This window comes from Lates calcarifer, linkage group LG14, assembly GCF_001640805.2.
Source record: "Lates calcarifer isolate ASB-BC8 linkage group LG14, TLL_Latcal_v3, whole genome shotgun sequence".
NCBI classification, from domain to species: domain Eukaryota; kingdom Metazoa; phylum Chordata; class Actinopteri; family Centropomidae; genus Lates; species Lates calcarifer.
Genome location: NC_066846.1, coordinates 1,102,191 through 1,118,204, shown reverse-complemented (window position 1 = coordinate 1,118,204; position 16,014 = coordinate 1,102,191). Strand labels below are relative to the sequence as shown.

The 16,014-nt window shown below is 40.2% G+C and overlaps 1 protein-coding gene across 3 annotated transcripts in view; it reads left to right on the top strand.

Moving 5' to 3' along the window:
• rtn3 (reticulon 3) overlaps positions 1 to 16,014 on the top strand; it is a 36,700-nt gene that overhangs the window by 339 nt on the left and 20,347 nt on the right. Inside the window, exons 2-3 of one of the 3 annotated variants that reach the window (XM_018671085.2) lie at positions 6,801 to 6,848; positions 11,769 to 14,396. The exons of 1 other annotated variant lie outside the window; for it this stretch is intronic. In XM_018671085.2, coding sequence (XP_018526601.1) covers positions 6,801 to 6,848; positions 11,769 to 14,396 — 2,676 coding nt within the window. The remainder of the gene's footprint in view (positions 1 to 6,800; positions 6,849 to 11,768; positions 14,397 to 16,014) is intronic. One more of the 3 variants, XM_018671086.2, reaches the window with a different exon arrangement.

The following is a 16,014-nucleotide window of genomic DNA, read 5'->3' as shown; positions in this document are numbered from 1 at the left end:
ACATGTAATGTTGACTTAATGTTTTACCATTACTAAACAATGTCTGTTTAGCTTTTATTTACAGGCATATTCATCATTTCTAAGGTAGAGTTGTAGCCATTGCTGTGCCGAAGCCCTTCTTTTTCATTTTGTCTGTTGTTGGCCTGTGCCTGGTTGTTTAAGCTTGTTTCAGCTATTATGGAAAACACCTGTGGTAGTCAACATATCCAGACACACGGCTACCGATCATGCCCTAACGTTAGTTTAGCTTCGGCCTGCCTAGAATTCACGCAATTGTCTTGTATGGCGATAACGCCAAGCAAAACGTCTCTCAGGAATCCGTCAATTTTAACTATGACGCCTTGTTAATAGGCAATGGCACAGTCAGTAGCCGATGTGTTAGAGCATGAAGTAAGACACATTACTGAACAATGTAATCGGCCAGCTTACTGGTCAGTTAAACAGCGAAATACTGAAATTGTTTGCTACTGAGTGGCTTTATTATATTGCAAGGAGACCGCTCGAAAAGCGGGGAAAATATGATATAAAAATATTCAAATACGTGCTGCTCTGTGAATTTTATGTCCGCCGATTTTAAATGAGTATTCCAATAATTGCTGATGTAGTCTTACGTCATGCTCTTCGAAGTGGGTATGTTTTTGAGATAAGTAAAGAAACATTACATGACAGTTTTTACAGTAACGTGTGCGGTGACAAAGCGTTATCGGTGTTAAATGTTGCGATGCTCTGCACTGCAGATGCATTGTTACTGGGCAACTGCCAGTAAAGGGAGGACCTCTTAAAGGCGCATTGCCCCTCTTGTGTCGTGTTGAAATTAGTACCCATACCCAGAACAAAACATCAAGCCTAAGGGTTTCACTGCTTTCATTCTTTTCTCTTCAATAAGCCATCGCGTTTTTTTCTTATTGTCTGTGTAGTTTTCCAAGTTACAGTCTAGACCGTCCTAATTAAAACAAAGGACCAGTGTTGCCCCTTAGGGCCTTATTGACAGGTTATTGTGTGTTAGGGAGTGGCAACTTCACCATCAGTGATTGTGTGTATATTTGTGTGTGTGGGATTAGCTCTTTGATTTGAGCTCCATGGCTCAATCAGCCACTACAAAATAAGAGCCTTTTGTGAAAACCCTTCTAAACCATGTTTGGTTTATCAAAAGGATTGTAAGCTATAAAGAATTGTAGCATGTGTAGTAGTGGGCGTCAGCTGGATATGGCAGGGTGTGGCTCATCATGCTTCAGTTTTTCAGTTTGGTTTTAAAGTTGTTATCATTAAGGAGAGGAAGACAAAAATAAATCATTTACCAGAAATGGATTGGGATGCAAAAATAAGCACATACATTCTTATCAGATAGTATTTAGAGCCACGATTCTTTCCATGCTTACAATCATGTGATATATGATTAAAAACTTATGACAACAATGACCAAATTATAATCTGTTATAATTACAATCTAGTCTATTGGTCAACAGTTATGGATGTCTCCATTTTGTCCCAGAAAATTTGCTGTCATGAACAAATTTGGAACTTATGGTGCCTAATAATAATATTTGATGCAGCTGCAGTACAAGCAACACAGGCATTACTTTATGAGTCTCTGTCAGACAAAAACTATAGTCTGGAACTGCAATTCTTGTGGAGACAAAAAATTGTTTTCTAGTAGCTCAGACCAACCCCATAATGATTATGTTTCTTTTTTGAAAACATTCCTTGACAGAGAGGCTATTGCCTTCCACAAACCTTAGTCATTGCAGCACTGCTGAGTCACCTCAAAATACCGGCTTTTGGGCCCTACTCTGTTTCAGCATTGCATGTTTGTCCACGTCATCATCTGATTTGGAAATATTCTAAACCTCACACATTTATCGAGGCTGCCAATGGATGTTACTTTTAAACTTTTGTAATATATTTAAGAAATCTTTATTTTTATTGTAAATAGTGTACAGACTTATTTTTCAACTTAAATAAAACCAACCATTTTTTCCCCATGAAATGGGTCTTCAGCTCTATCTGTATTGGATTAATCTTTCAACTATTTTCTGACTGTGATTAGATGAACAGGTATGAAAAAATCACTGTATTGCTTTTGTTATGATAAATTCAACACAATGTACATTTCCATAGTACTAATACCATTAGTACGGCACAACAAAAATACATTTGTCATTCACTAATTGTTTCCAGCCACTTCCACTTTACTTTAAAAAATGTAATTAAGCTATTGTGAGTCAAATGCAACACTTCTTGAATAGATGACTCACAAACTGTTAAAAAAACAAGTTGGTGCATATAGTAATGGTAAATGAGGAAAAAGTATCTCTTTATAAGAGAAACAGCAGCAGAGTGGTGAGTCTGACTGCTGTACTGATGGATTTAGTGGTGTGGAAATGTATATTATACTTAATTCATTATATCAGTTATTGTGTAGCAAGTGGCCTTTATTAGTTAGTGTCAGCCACTTGTATGTTAATCATATGTGTGCAAATACAGCATACATTGCTGAAATATTGCCACATGACTCGTGTAGAGGGGACTCTGTCGGAGACATTATGATGCACTGTTGTCAGTATAGTCTAGCCCTCATTGTCATCGTATTTATTGCAGTTATCTATACCAGGTTTATCTTTCAGTCTATGGACGGCACAGATACAAAATAGCCTGGTCCGCCTGTGCAGCTTCTTTCTGTAGATGAACCCATTTCACTTGACTTGCACACTGATGAGTGACACTGGTCACAAAGGAAGTGGCACACTTCAAGAAGAGGACCTCATTTCTCAAACTACATTGCATCAAATTTTCAAGGGAAGTTAGCCATGGAATCATATCTGTGTTGCTGCCTTATGTATAATCAAATATTGTATTTTTATTATTTTTTTAAATTAATTTAGTAATTATATATATTTGATCAAAAGTACTTTAAAATGAACAGAGATCAGAGAAGCAGCAGTCTCACACTTAACATTAATCCTGAGCTCACTGTTTGATAACTGGTATCACAGCTGTCTCTGTGCTCATATTTCCTCATAGGAATGTTTTAATATGAGCAGACTAACCTTTATATTACTGGAGGCATCAGATCCCAACTTTCATTTCATTTCTAATAGCTTTCAGAGAGTGTTGTGTTCTATTGGTTGTCAACATTTTAATGAGTTAACATAACTATGATGGCTGTATTGCAGTTGAGTTCCAAAGTTAGAGTGAACCAATGAACATGCATTTCCTTACTAAAGCTGCAGTCTGACAGGAAAAAATAGGTTACATGTAGGGGTATGATTCTTGTATTATTCAGTGGTGTTTAATGAACTAATTTCAGTGAATCAAAAGCATCTTGGTTCACTGATCAAGACAGGTGTTCACTATAAGGCACTTGAAAGTGAAACATATAAGCAAAGCTGCAAAGAACATGGAGTTCTTTCAGCCTCCTCCTCTCTCCACTTGCCTTGCCAAGGCAGCCCTACCTCCCCCTTCTCCTTGCTGGAGCAATCAAATAACCCTCAGGTGTGGATAGTACAGGATCGCTGGAGCACCACCCTGCATGTCACTTCCACCAAGACATAAGCCTAAAAAGCCCAAGGCCAAAGAGACAAAGGTGACTTCCAACTCATGTGTGCCAATGAGAGATTTGCCACAGAAGAGCTGGCTTTTAGAATGTAGACTGTGGCTACATGAAGGCAGTTTAACAGGTCATTCACACATACAGATTCAAAAAGATGGGACAATGATGGCTGGTTTTCATTGTGATCAAGACCTGGTTCTGCAACCCAGGCCCACCACTGACCTCAACAGATTCAACTTTATGCAAATAACCTCTGACGCAGTGCAAGCAACAGCCAGTCCAGAGCCAATCATGCCCATGTTATTTCCAGCAGAAACAGAAGCACAGTTGTTTACTCTACCACTTCAGTTATACTTCAAATTATACTGTTAACAAAATAGAGTAAAAGCTGATCTGTGTGGTTGCTCGCTTTTCAGTTGTCTACACCATGTCTTTAATGAGTTACTAGGATATAAAATGTGGAGATAAATCAGGCTTTGTTAGTGTGTCTGGTGCCAGGGAAAAACAACTGTCCAGTTGGAGCAGAGTATGTAAATTACGTGCTCAGCACACCCCCAGAACTACAGATTCATGAGAGACCAGATACAGCCAAATACTTTGCAATATTATGTGTGACTGCACTATAAGAGAGAGGATACCAGAGGGCAGGTCTGGTGATTTTTGAGTGACAGTGACTGTTCTTTGAGTCAGTGTTTTATTTTCAGCAATATAAGTAACTTTATAAATTGATATTTTTCTTGCACAGTAATAAAACAAGACCTGATAAGAGCATTAATGTGGTACTGGAAAAATAAGGAGTATTGACGAGAGTTTTAGTATTGATTAGATCTCAGTGACACCCATCCTTACTAACTCTGCAGTCCCCCCCCAGCTCTGAGATTTGTAGCCTCTATCAGTTCATTGTCTTGGTTGGCCCACAAACTTTAATCTCATCAACCTCCCTCCAGGAGCAGGCAGCTAAAAAGCTCTGTTAAACTGACTGTAGACTACCTGTCCAGCAGCAAACAGTAGTCATAGTTAGAAAACTAGCTGGTGAAGAAAGTTGAGCATTTAGCAGCAACAGAGCCACACATCTTTCTCAGGTGTTAGGTGAAATCAGAGCTTAAGGTGAATTAATCTTTAGGTCGCAACGTTGCCAGAAAATCAACATCATTGGGATGCTGAGGTTACTCTATGTCTTCTGTGATTGTAAATTTACTATTTGCTAACACCTTTATAAGGTGATACTAGATCAGATGTGTTTTCAACTAGTTTGCTGCCTTCCAAAATTTAGTTTTAAATAAAAGGAATGACTGGTCTAACAGTGCTTGTATTTTCCATTCTGCTTTGTCTGCACAGAAACACTAAACAGTAATACTAATTTCTGATCTGTGTAGTCAGCTCTGATTCATATATTCAGTTTTTTTTCTCTCTGCTTTGTTCAAAACACTATCACATGGACAAGTCGTGCAGTCCTTTTCAGAACAGTATGTGGCTGCAGTTTTATCTCCACAGCTTCACATCAGTCAGATTTCAACTGATAGTTGAGTGCCTGAAAAGACCTTAGGATTCAATATAGTATATTGTGCTTATTGTGACCTAACATGGTATATATGTGGTGTTTTAACCATGACATTTATGCATGTTTTTCATTTTGGTGTCACTAAGAATGTGAATTATTTAACTTCATATTAATGTATAGTTTGTGTACAGTGTCTATCGTCTTCTTGCACACTACTTAACTCTACCCCCACCAATTAGCCTCTGGAAACACAAGTAAGAGTTAAAGCTTGCATCATGGTTAAAAAGTGAAGGTGTGGTGAGTTGAGAGTAACAGCCATGTGAATCTGAGAGAAGGAATGTTGCACCACAAGGGCACACCAACCCCAACCTGCTCAGCCTGTACAGACTCCAGTTGAGATGAGCTGAAGAGAGGTGCTGCACTTCCCTGGGTAAACCTGAAACTCCCACACATCTTCGGTGCACATTCAGACAGACATTTGCCCTGCATTAAAACAAGGCAACAGGCTGTGCTGGTAAGGGTGATTTGTTTCATGTACCAGTGAGACAGTGAAACACAATCCGAGGAGTCCAGTTGGAGGAACTGACTTGCATGCGTGCTTGCTTGTATGTGATTGGCCAGCGCAGCCAATCACATACATGCCAGATGACGTCATGTTGCATTGCAGCAAAAGTTGAACCATATTCAACTTTTTTCTGCGGTGCGATGCACTCGTTTTAGACAGCCATCCCCTCAAAGCTCTGCTGCATCTGCACATTTTCCCATTCAAAAGAATGAGAAGGGCAGAGCGAATGTCTGTGTGAATGCAGCCTAACCAATGACTCAAGATGTTTCTATCCTGGCAGTCCCATCTTCTTCTGAGGAATAAGAGTGAGGGGTCAACTCTCAGTGACTTCTACTTTTCCCTCATAGGCTGATTTCAGGATGGAAGATGTAATGTCTTAAAACACTCAACACTACTTAAAGTCCAGACCATAAGTATTTGGAAAGTTACACATTTATTTCTCACCAAGGCTGTATACTTCAGAAGAGCATTAGTGACATCCAGTGCTGATGTTGGCTGATAAGCAGTGGCCCATAGTCAATTTGCAGTTCATCCCAAAGGTGTTGGATGAGGTTGAGGTCAGGGCTTTACAGACCAGTCAAATTCCTCAAACTGGGAAAACAATTTCTTTATGGCACTGGCTTTGTGTGCAGGGATTTCCCTCAACTGGAACTAAGAAGACCTAGCCCAAACTATGAAAAAAGCCCCAGACCGAAAGTATATGGATAGGTGTGTTTGACAAGCCTGCCCACATACTTCTGGCTCTATAGTGTACAGGAAATGATTGTGTCCTGCTACTTCCTTGTGTAAACAACATAAACCATGCAAGAGGCACTGAAGAAAAAATAGTGGTCTTTGTTGTAGTTGATTTGTGGGAAGCTCTTCTATTTGGTCATAGCAACAACTAAAGCAAAGTGAGAAATGCTTTTGTCTGCTTCGTAAGTAAATTGTCTTGGCCTTGCCTGCATAGCAAATATAAGTGCATGTGTTAAAGTCATTGTACGTTTACTGAAAGTAAACAGTGAGAGCATATGCATGGGGCCTCTTTGTTAACTTAAGTATTTTCTGTTCTTTATTTGACGTAGTTTTTGTATAGCATGTAGAGTTGTTAAGGCTGGATAAGTTAACTTCTGATTAGAATGGGTGCAGGGGATAGGAGGAGTTCTTCTAGGATGATCATTCTTCTGTCCTTTTTATTTTTTCAGATTCCTTTCTTTCCTCTTCGCCTGTATCTCTCATTCAGTCTCCTCAAGGCAAGTGTATGGTTCTCTTACGCTGCTCGCCTGCTCTCCCTCTGTCCTGTACTCTCACGCTGGCCTGCCGCTACTTCTCTACTTGCACTGCTCTACTTTATCCCTCTTTCTAGTGCCCCTCTCCTGCTCGTAACAGTCTAATAAAAATAGAATGAACCTGCAAAGAAACCAGCAATATAATGAACTCCAGCCCTAGTTCTAGCTCTTTTCCTAACTCGACCAGTGTTTACCCACCCCTCCTCCTACAAACCTTGTCATGTACCCTTATCTGTTTTGAACACTGCTGACTGTCAGATGCTGGACTAATTGTAAGTTAGCAGGCCAGTACAACTCCCCCTGTTTTCAGTGACATATGGCGTTGGTAATTTTCTTCACCACCCCCACCCCTGCTGCAACTTGAGATGAAACCTTTCAAGCTCATGCTGTAAATAGCCATCTTTATTGTAAGGACTAGAGGAAATGTATTTATGCATGGTCATAGTCTAGGCAGCAGAAGCTCAACCAACAGAGCTAATACACTGCATTGCTTTCAGGTGATTAATCAAATTGGCATAAATCACCAGCAGTCAAAAGCACAAATCAAAACCAGTCTGACTCTGTTTCAGTAATCACTGCTGCATGTTCTTGCTGATTTCCAGAATCTTTTCAGATGCTGAGAATTAGACTTGTAAAACTTTGCCTCTGCAGCTGTTAGCAGTCCAATCCATTTCAGTCTGTACTGCCTGCTAACAAGCATTATTTAGGTCAGCAGCACTCACTGTAGGTTCAAGATAATCCCAAGATTGCCACCTTATTTTAAGAAAGCAGAGAAGTTCAAGTTCACATTGTGCACACAAGAGCAGAAACCTAAAAATGGATCAGGTTGGTGTCCCGTGGGGGTGGTCCTACCTTCCCGCTGCCCTAGTATCCAAGCCCCCCCTGAGCCCTAGTAGCAACTGGGCCCCAGAGGATGAGTGGCACTGGAGATACCATCTACTGCCCAGTGACCTGGGCCTGCCATTTCTTGTGGCTGCTCATTCGCCTTCCACCCCACTATCTGCTTATAGCTTTGTAGGCTTTATGCATGTCTCACATCCTTGCTTAAGCATTAAAAAGTAGGTTTTCTTTGACCAGTTTTGCTTCTTTATTTTCAGATTCTTTTTGAGCTGTGGTTTTTATCAATGTTAGTCTGCACTTGTGTGAATAAACAGTAGTCAATACTGTAAAAGCAGTGTTCATTAAATAGTAATATTTTAGGATAGATATAGATTAGGGTAGATGATAACATGAAACACAAAGTATTTTTAGTCACACATTTCCATTACACACTCAAGCATCCAACCTATTTACTCTTAATGAGGAATAACATGACATGACTGCACCATGTGGAGTTTGACCTCTTACTGGTTCATCTGCGTCTCAGCAAAGTGACTTGGTTTATGTGTTACAATGTTTCATAAATAAATCAATGCTTGAGATTACTATGTAAAATGCCCTAATTAATTATATTTTGTTATTTGTGTTACATGGCTTTGAAGACAGTATTAGTACCAAACTAAATTAGTTCCATGGTGATTAGTCATTCAGACAATGCTGAAGAACATGTGTGACAAACTCATCTCAACTCTGGGTTTTTCTGACCTTTCAACAAAAACTCATGATCTTCATCAGCTATGGTTATCACATCAAATACCATGTTTGAACTGAGAAAGGGGTTCAGACCTCACCACCAGCATTCAGTGGAGACTGAGATGTACTTAAAGCTTAATTAAAAACTAGTAAGAGGACCTTGTTGAGATTATTTTGTCACACAAAATAATCCCAGTGTCAAGAATGAACTCCCAGGCTCAGTCTAAAAGAGCCTCTCCCAGTTCATTTAATGTTTTTGATACCCCGGTCACACAACCCCAGCTACTGGAGAAGCAGATTACATAAATCAGATGTAGAAGGCCACAAATTGGCAGATGGTGCATGGGTGGTGGCCTGTTACTAAACAAAGTTGCTGACAGCTATACCCCAACCATGTTTGTAAAACCACAACTGAACTATAGTCCCACTGGAAGAAGTTTAGGTTCTTATCAAGTATCCCTGGCTCTGTCTAACACCAATGGATGTATTCTCAGAGCACTAGTTGTTTTGGAATTTGTTTACGAGTACAGAGCCAAAGGACCACAACACTATTGGCAAGATGGAAAGTCCATTCATGTGGCCTAGTTTGAACAAGGCATTGTATTGTGGTGCAGGGGAGAAGGCAGTGCTATCCAAGATAAAGTGGACCAGTCAGTTGGGCAACAGTAGAAAAGTCTGTGTCTATACAGGGACAGGGAAGGGGTGGGGTCATGGGATCATGCTGACAACACAACTAACATTCACTTGACGAAGAATCTAGCCCATGATATCTAGACAAAATGGATCTCTAAGTGCCTTTTTAAAAGTGCCTGGGTGAAAGTTAACTGGTCATTGATAGGAGCAGGTTGTTGTTTGATGTTTGGTGTTGAAAATGACATGGGAGATTGTTGTATGATGTGCAAAGATGTAGCACACATTCAGAGATTGTATGTGACCAGTTCTCGCCTACTGGAAATATACGGTCTGATTTAGTAGAATGCAGTACCAGTGTTGCAGTGCTGCTTTCCTAATCGTGCACCAGATTTGGTCAGGAATTAAAATTACAATATTAAATATAAAACAATTAAGTGAACAAAATGTAAACATTGAATCACAGTGAAGTCACAAACGCTGTACCGTTGTTCCAAGTGGTCAAGCAGGCAATGGAAGCCCTTGTTTTCAAGGACTGTCATTTGCTATAGAACAAAGAATTCTGTTATTTTTGTCACTTTCTCACTGTTACTGGGATGCTTCTCTCATTGTTTCAATGCATTTAACAAAGTTAACAGCTTCTTTGAATCATTTCTTTTTAAAAAAAATAATTTTGGTTGAACTTGTCATGTCTGGAGGTGCTGAAGTTAGTGCATTGTAATTTGCAGTGCCTTTGCTACCCCTTGAAAGATTGCAGATATTGCAAGTAGCCGTTGAACTTATTGGTGTAGCAAGCGTGAAACACCACCAAACTATTGACCCTTAGCTTTTAGTTCCCTCCCTATTGGTGCAATACCCAATCCAGCTGTTTAGAGTCAGTGTTGGAACAATAGTTTGTATGCAGGTCTGCATTTCTTTAAACTTTCTTTTAAAGAACACACATTCAGACATTAAAAAAAAAAAAAAAAAAAAAAAAAAAATATATATATATACATATATATATATATATATATATATATATATATTCTCATAGTGAGATGTTCATAACAAGACAGTCTCTCACTATGGGTTCGGTAGCCGAACTCTAGTCCATATCTGTTGTGTTGGATAGTTAGTGACAGTTAATCACACTGCCACTTGGTGTTGAAGAGCACACTATGCACTGGGGAGATGCTGTTTGCTCAGTCTGTCCTTCTAGGCTGTGTTATGTGTTGATTAAGATCTTTTCAAGATGGCACGTCACGGGAATGGTTCTGAATGTATGTGAAGCTCAGGAAATAATCTTAATAACTTTACAAGCATTGATTTGTAATGGATTAATATGACAAAAAGTCACTGCAAAAGAGCTACTGGTTAAGTGTTACGTTTTAAAATATCTATGATGTCCAGAATGTCCAGATGGAGTGGGCCATTCTCTGTTGTAGATGATGGGGGAATCTCTGCAAAAGAACATAATGAGCGTCACATCTGTCAGCTTTGACGTAAACCTTATTTGAAATGGAGTGTATATAATATTTCCTTCAATACAAAAAGGATCATGGGGAGTAAGTACAGGCCGTATCTTAGTGGTCTTTAGTTTGTTTTTTGAGATGCTTTAAACAGACATTTAAAAAGGAACAGATACAGTGTGATGCAATTCAGCATAATTACCAAACTACACTATAGACCGGAGTCACTGACAGTGGGAAGTATTGTGACAGCCTTGCGTTGGTCCAGGTGAAATTGACTGAAAATGGTAATGAAGTCAGTTATTAAGACTTTCTGGTTTTCTGTAAAACTGATGACGGTGGGAGACCCATGCAGTGTGGAGGGAAAGAGAGTAACCCAAGTTACCCAAGCTACAATTTACAGACCTTCCCTAAATGCCCCACATGCAGACTATTGCTAGACACTACAATTTACCTACCATATCACATGCCAGCAATCGATAGATTCTAGCTAGGTGGCTGTGCACCGAAAATCCTCTGGTCGTGCTGCAGCACATGCAACTCAAGACAGGTGTGGGGCCAAAAATGGGGCCAGGTTTGCACAGACACAGAGTGAGAGTGGGGGCAGGGTTGCACAGTGTGAGAGAGATGAGATGCAAACACCAGCATGGTTTTATGGATGAAATGGGTAATGTAACATATACATACATATATCCACGGTATTGTCTTAACCTGTATCTTGTTTGTAAATATATTGAGCAATATATTTATAACTATAACTTAAAAAGTTGGCATACCACCCAGGCCTACCACACACTATCACCATATTTATTTTAACTTTATCAGTATCAAAAAGAAACTGCTTTCAAGCCTGCAAATATATAGCAAGTTGTGTACACATGCTATACAAATTGCAACTCATGTGCAGTCACCATCGCCACGCATGGTGATTTACAAGAATTTATGTGTCAGTGAGTTTTATTTCATTTGCTGCTTCATGTGATCATTCCAGGAATTTAAGTTGCTGCTTGATGGTAACTCTGAGATGTAGTTAAGAGCAGCATGCAAAAAGTGAAGATCCCATCCATTATATGAATCTGCCTTACATTTCCATGATGCAATGCATGAATGCTTGATGCTGCAACATTAAGGCCTCGCTGAATAAGAGAAGTGCATGGGAGTTTAGTTTCTGTAATTTGTATGACCTCCCCTCCTTTTTCCTCTTCATTGTCGTTCTTCATGCATGGTGATGCAGACAAAAGAGTTGTCCTGGGCTCTGACAAGCCCTGCGAAGGTGTAGCGACATCCCTTCGCTTTCCTTCTCAGCCTGGCTCATTCACACCTGGTCATTATGGGAGTGAAGCAGGGCCGCCAGATGGTCAACCGGATTCACCGATAAAGACATCTCCTGTTTCAGAGCGAATTAAGGCATTGGAAGCACTTGCTGCCAAAAAGAACGAACCTGATTTTAGAAGCGATGGAGGTTTCTCTCATTTCAGAGATCGCCACTATGAAAAACCTGTTGCTGAGACCCAAAAATCTCCCACTGAGACCCAAAAATCTCCTACCAAGACCCAGAAACGTCCCTCTGAGAATCAAAAAGCTCCCACTGAGAAAATTGTGCCAACTGTCCAGAAAAAAGAAGGTTCTGCTGATCAGGAGTCACCAGAATCCCCTTTTGAAGTTCTTGGAGATTTAAGACAAGTGAATGAATTTGAAGAAACAGAAGAGTGGATGAAGACTCATTTACCCCCTGTGCCAGACTTTGATGGTGCAGATTTAATCAAAGGCACCCTGACTTCAGACAATGTTACATCAAAGGAGGAGAAGGAGACTGACATTGTTATACCTGATGCTCCTGCTGCCTTTGCTGGTGTCCCTGATGCTTTCATGGATTCTCCTATAGAAACTTCAGATCTGAGGGACGAGTTCAGTGATGCACAGAAACAGGCAAGTGTTGAGGAGGAGTCTGATTTTGACCTTAGTTTTTTGCCAACAGCCTACATGTGGGATCAGCAGGAAAAATCTGGTGTCCAGACACAAGCAAATCTTGAGTCAGAGCTTGCAGCTTCACCTGCACCTCCCACCGGCTTTGGTTCCCCATCTCCTCCTATTTCCCCACCAGTTGATAGGAATGCTAAACAGAATGTTTTGGATGACAAGAAGACCACTTGGACCAGAGATCTAGAGCCCCCAGAGGCAAGTGAAGCAGACAGCTCTGGAGAGTCAGATGAAACGGTCATTGAAGATTGTGTGACTGTTCCTGCATCTGTTCCCCTTTCATTTTCTGATCCAGCATTTACAAATGATCCTACTACTACTATTGCTTCCACAACTCCCAATCTTCCCCCTGAGGAAAAGGTGACCCCTCCACCAAAGTCTGAGAGGAAGCTAATGCAGGTTCCAACCATCAATGTTATTGAGACAGATGAACCAAATTACAGTGAAGAGGAGATGGAAATGGAGCTTGAAGCAGAGGAAGATGAGGATTATGAGGTTGTGAAAGATTTGGCCAGAGAGGCTCCAAAATCCCCAGAACCAGAGCCAGAGGACAGTAAAAATGAACCACCCAAGACACGACCCTTAGAAACTGAATTCATGGAAGGTTACTCTCCTCCATCCTCACCTGTGGATTCTGATGTTGAGTACACTCCCAAACACAAGATACTCAAATCTCATTTGGAAACTGTGCACCAAGAATCTACATCCAAGCCCAATCCAACTGTTTCCACCAACTCAGCATCTGACTTTTCTCAAGCACAATCTGAAAAGTCACAGACCACTCCCAATAAAGTACATGATGAGCCTTCTACTTTCATGGTCACAAATGAAGAAGTGGACTTCCCAGACAATGAGGACGAATGGTCAGATGAAGCACAAGATATTTTGGTCAGACCTTTCAGGACTGATCTTGCATCCAAGGAACCAGTTCCTTATACCCAATCCAACATGGATGAAAAGAACGACACAGTTATAAAAGAGTCTTACATGGAGATGGCTTCTCTCTCTAAAACGAGCTTCATGCAAGACGATATATATGACAGACAATCATTTGATTATGATTATGATGCATCTTCTCCTTTGGATGACATTGATGACAAAGGGCAAAACACTGCTAAGGAGCGGTTTCTTTCTGATCCTTCTGAAATCCACATTGAAACACTGGATACAAGCACTGCACAAAATGATATTCCAGAGGAAAATCAAAATCTGGGTGACTTGACTTCACTGACTGATAGCAAGACACTTAGCGGCATCAATGAGCAAGATTTTAAAAAGAAAATGACCACTGACATAACTTCAGATAACATGGAAAATGGAAACTCCCTCTCAGCACAGAAAATTGATTCAAAGATCCAGCAGGATACTATAGCAGGTCACCATGCACCTGACGCAACAAGGAACCCAGAAAGCATTGATACAGACAGGTCAGTTTCTGAGCCTACAGATAGCTTTGTGGAGTTCATGCGAGAGTGCCTGAAATCTAGGCAGGATGAAGAACATGACAAAGTGCACCAAAGTGTTTCTTCCAAAACTGAGTTCAGCGAAACTGGTTGGCTTCCCTCCCAGTCCCCTCCAACCATGGTGATGGATCTTGATCAAGAACAGCTTACTATAAGTGCTCTCAAAGAGCTGGGCAGCAGTCAAGAGGAGGAGGTAGTGTCTCTTGAGTCGAAGGTTTCTGACCAGGACAAAGCTAACCCTAACGCTACATCTATACAGCAGTCTTCCTTTACCTCAGTTCCTAACCTCCCGCGTTCCCAAAGTGACCGTGCATTCGACACCACATATTCCAAAGAGGTGGAGGCCATTGACGAATGGGTAGCCGAAGCCTATCATCTTGCTGAGCATGTCTTGACAGCAATACTAACCCACGTATCAGGTAATACCCCTTCCTTTAGGGCAGTAGGCCTTCTGAGCTCTTTTCTAACCCCGTTTCTCACTTGCACTTCGTAACTGCCTGCAAAATGTTTTCCTGTTTTTACATATTGTTTACATATAGGGATATTCTATTTGCTAAGAGGAAAGAAACAGTCATTTGGGAATAGAGGACAGACCTCTTTCCGGCCATCTCCTCCTTTTGGTATTGAAGCCTGTCCTTTGATCATAGTTGCTACTTCTTATCACCTGCCTGCAAGAACTTACACTAAGAGAGCATAAAGGTCTCAGTTTAAATGACCTAGGTGGAATTCACACTTATTTTTCCATATGGACATAGCCTCTTACTGGCAGTATCACACTTCTGCCCTGGTATTTCTCCCAGCTTTGCATGTTTGTGTACATTATGAAAGCATATCGTTGCCATACATAATACCAGCAACTGACCACCAGATTTTAAAATGTAATCGCTGTCGAATACTCATTATTGAAATTTTAGTGCCACTGAATTTACTGCACTGAAAACAATCTTTTTTGAATTTATGTTGTTGTTTCAACTTTTGCTTGAAACTCAACAATCAATTTCAAGTTGTGGAATTACAAAATGCTTACAAACATAAGTATTTCAAAGTTAGGGCAATGGGTGCAAAAGGGAATGGAAGCAAAAGTGTGTGTCTGTGCTGCAAAGCAAGAGAAATAATTTTTTTTAACCACCTGAAAAAACACAGGTGGTTAAAAAATTCATTCATTCATTCATTCATTATCTTAGTGAATCCCTGTCCTCCAGCGTCAGTTCAGACATCCTAAACACTGTACAGCAGTCCTCTGTTGTTTTCATTTTGGATAAAAAGTTTTATTTATAGTTTTGTTAGTGTAAAATGTGAAAATGCAATAAAATATTCCGACCTTGAAAATCAATGAATGAATCAGTTAGGATCTTAGTATTGATCAAAGTAATTGTGATTATCATTTTAGTCATAATAGTGCAGCCTTACATGAAATGACTATTCAGAATTTGATACTGGGCCAATAACATTTAGAAAGAGGTGCCATATGATTATACTATACTGTTCATATATGTGAGGACCTGACAGGAAGTCAGTCAGTTCAGCTGGTAGAAGTCTCAGATGCACCGCTCTCAGCCTTGACTGGAAGATGTCCTGTGGGCCCAAAAACACAGGCATGAAGAAGCCAGTGGAAACTTGGTGGATGCACTTCGACTAATGCACCCTGCACACCAACACTTGCTGGTTTTACTTAATATACATCCATGCTTGCCAGAGATTTGTTTTGTATCTTGGACTTAGTTGTCTGACCAAGTGTACTTGAGAAACCATTGTTTTTGAACTGGAGTTTTTGAAATTGCACAACTTGAAATTGACTTTTAAGAATTTCACAAAGTGAAAGTCAGACCACGTGAATTCAGAAAGATGGTTTTCAGAATTAAATATCTAAGTGAAATAACAGTTAAAATTATTGTGTCAAATATTTGCCTCCAGATAACACCGACTGACAATGTTTGCTGGTAAGGCTCCAAAAAAAAGCATAGTTGCCTGAGATTGAACCAGGGTCACTGGGTGTGTTACACTTTGTGTCACTGTCGGCATACACTTTTCTGTGTT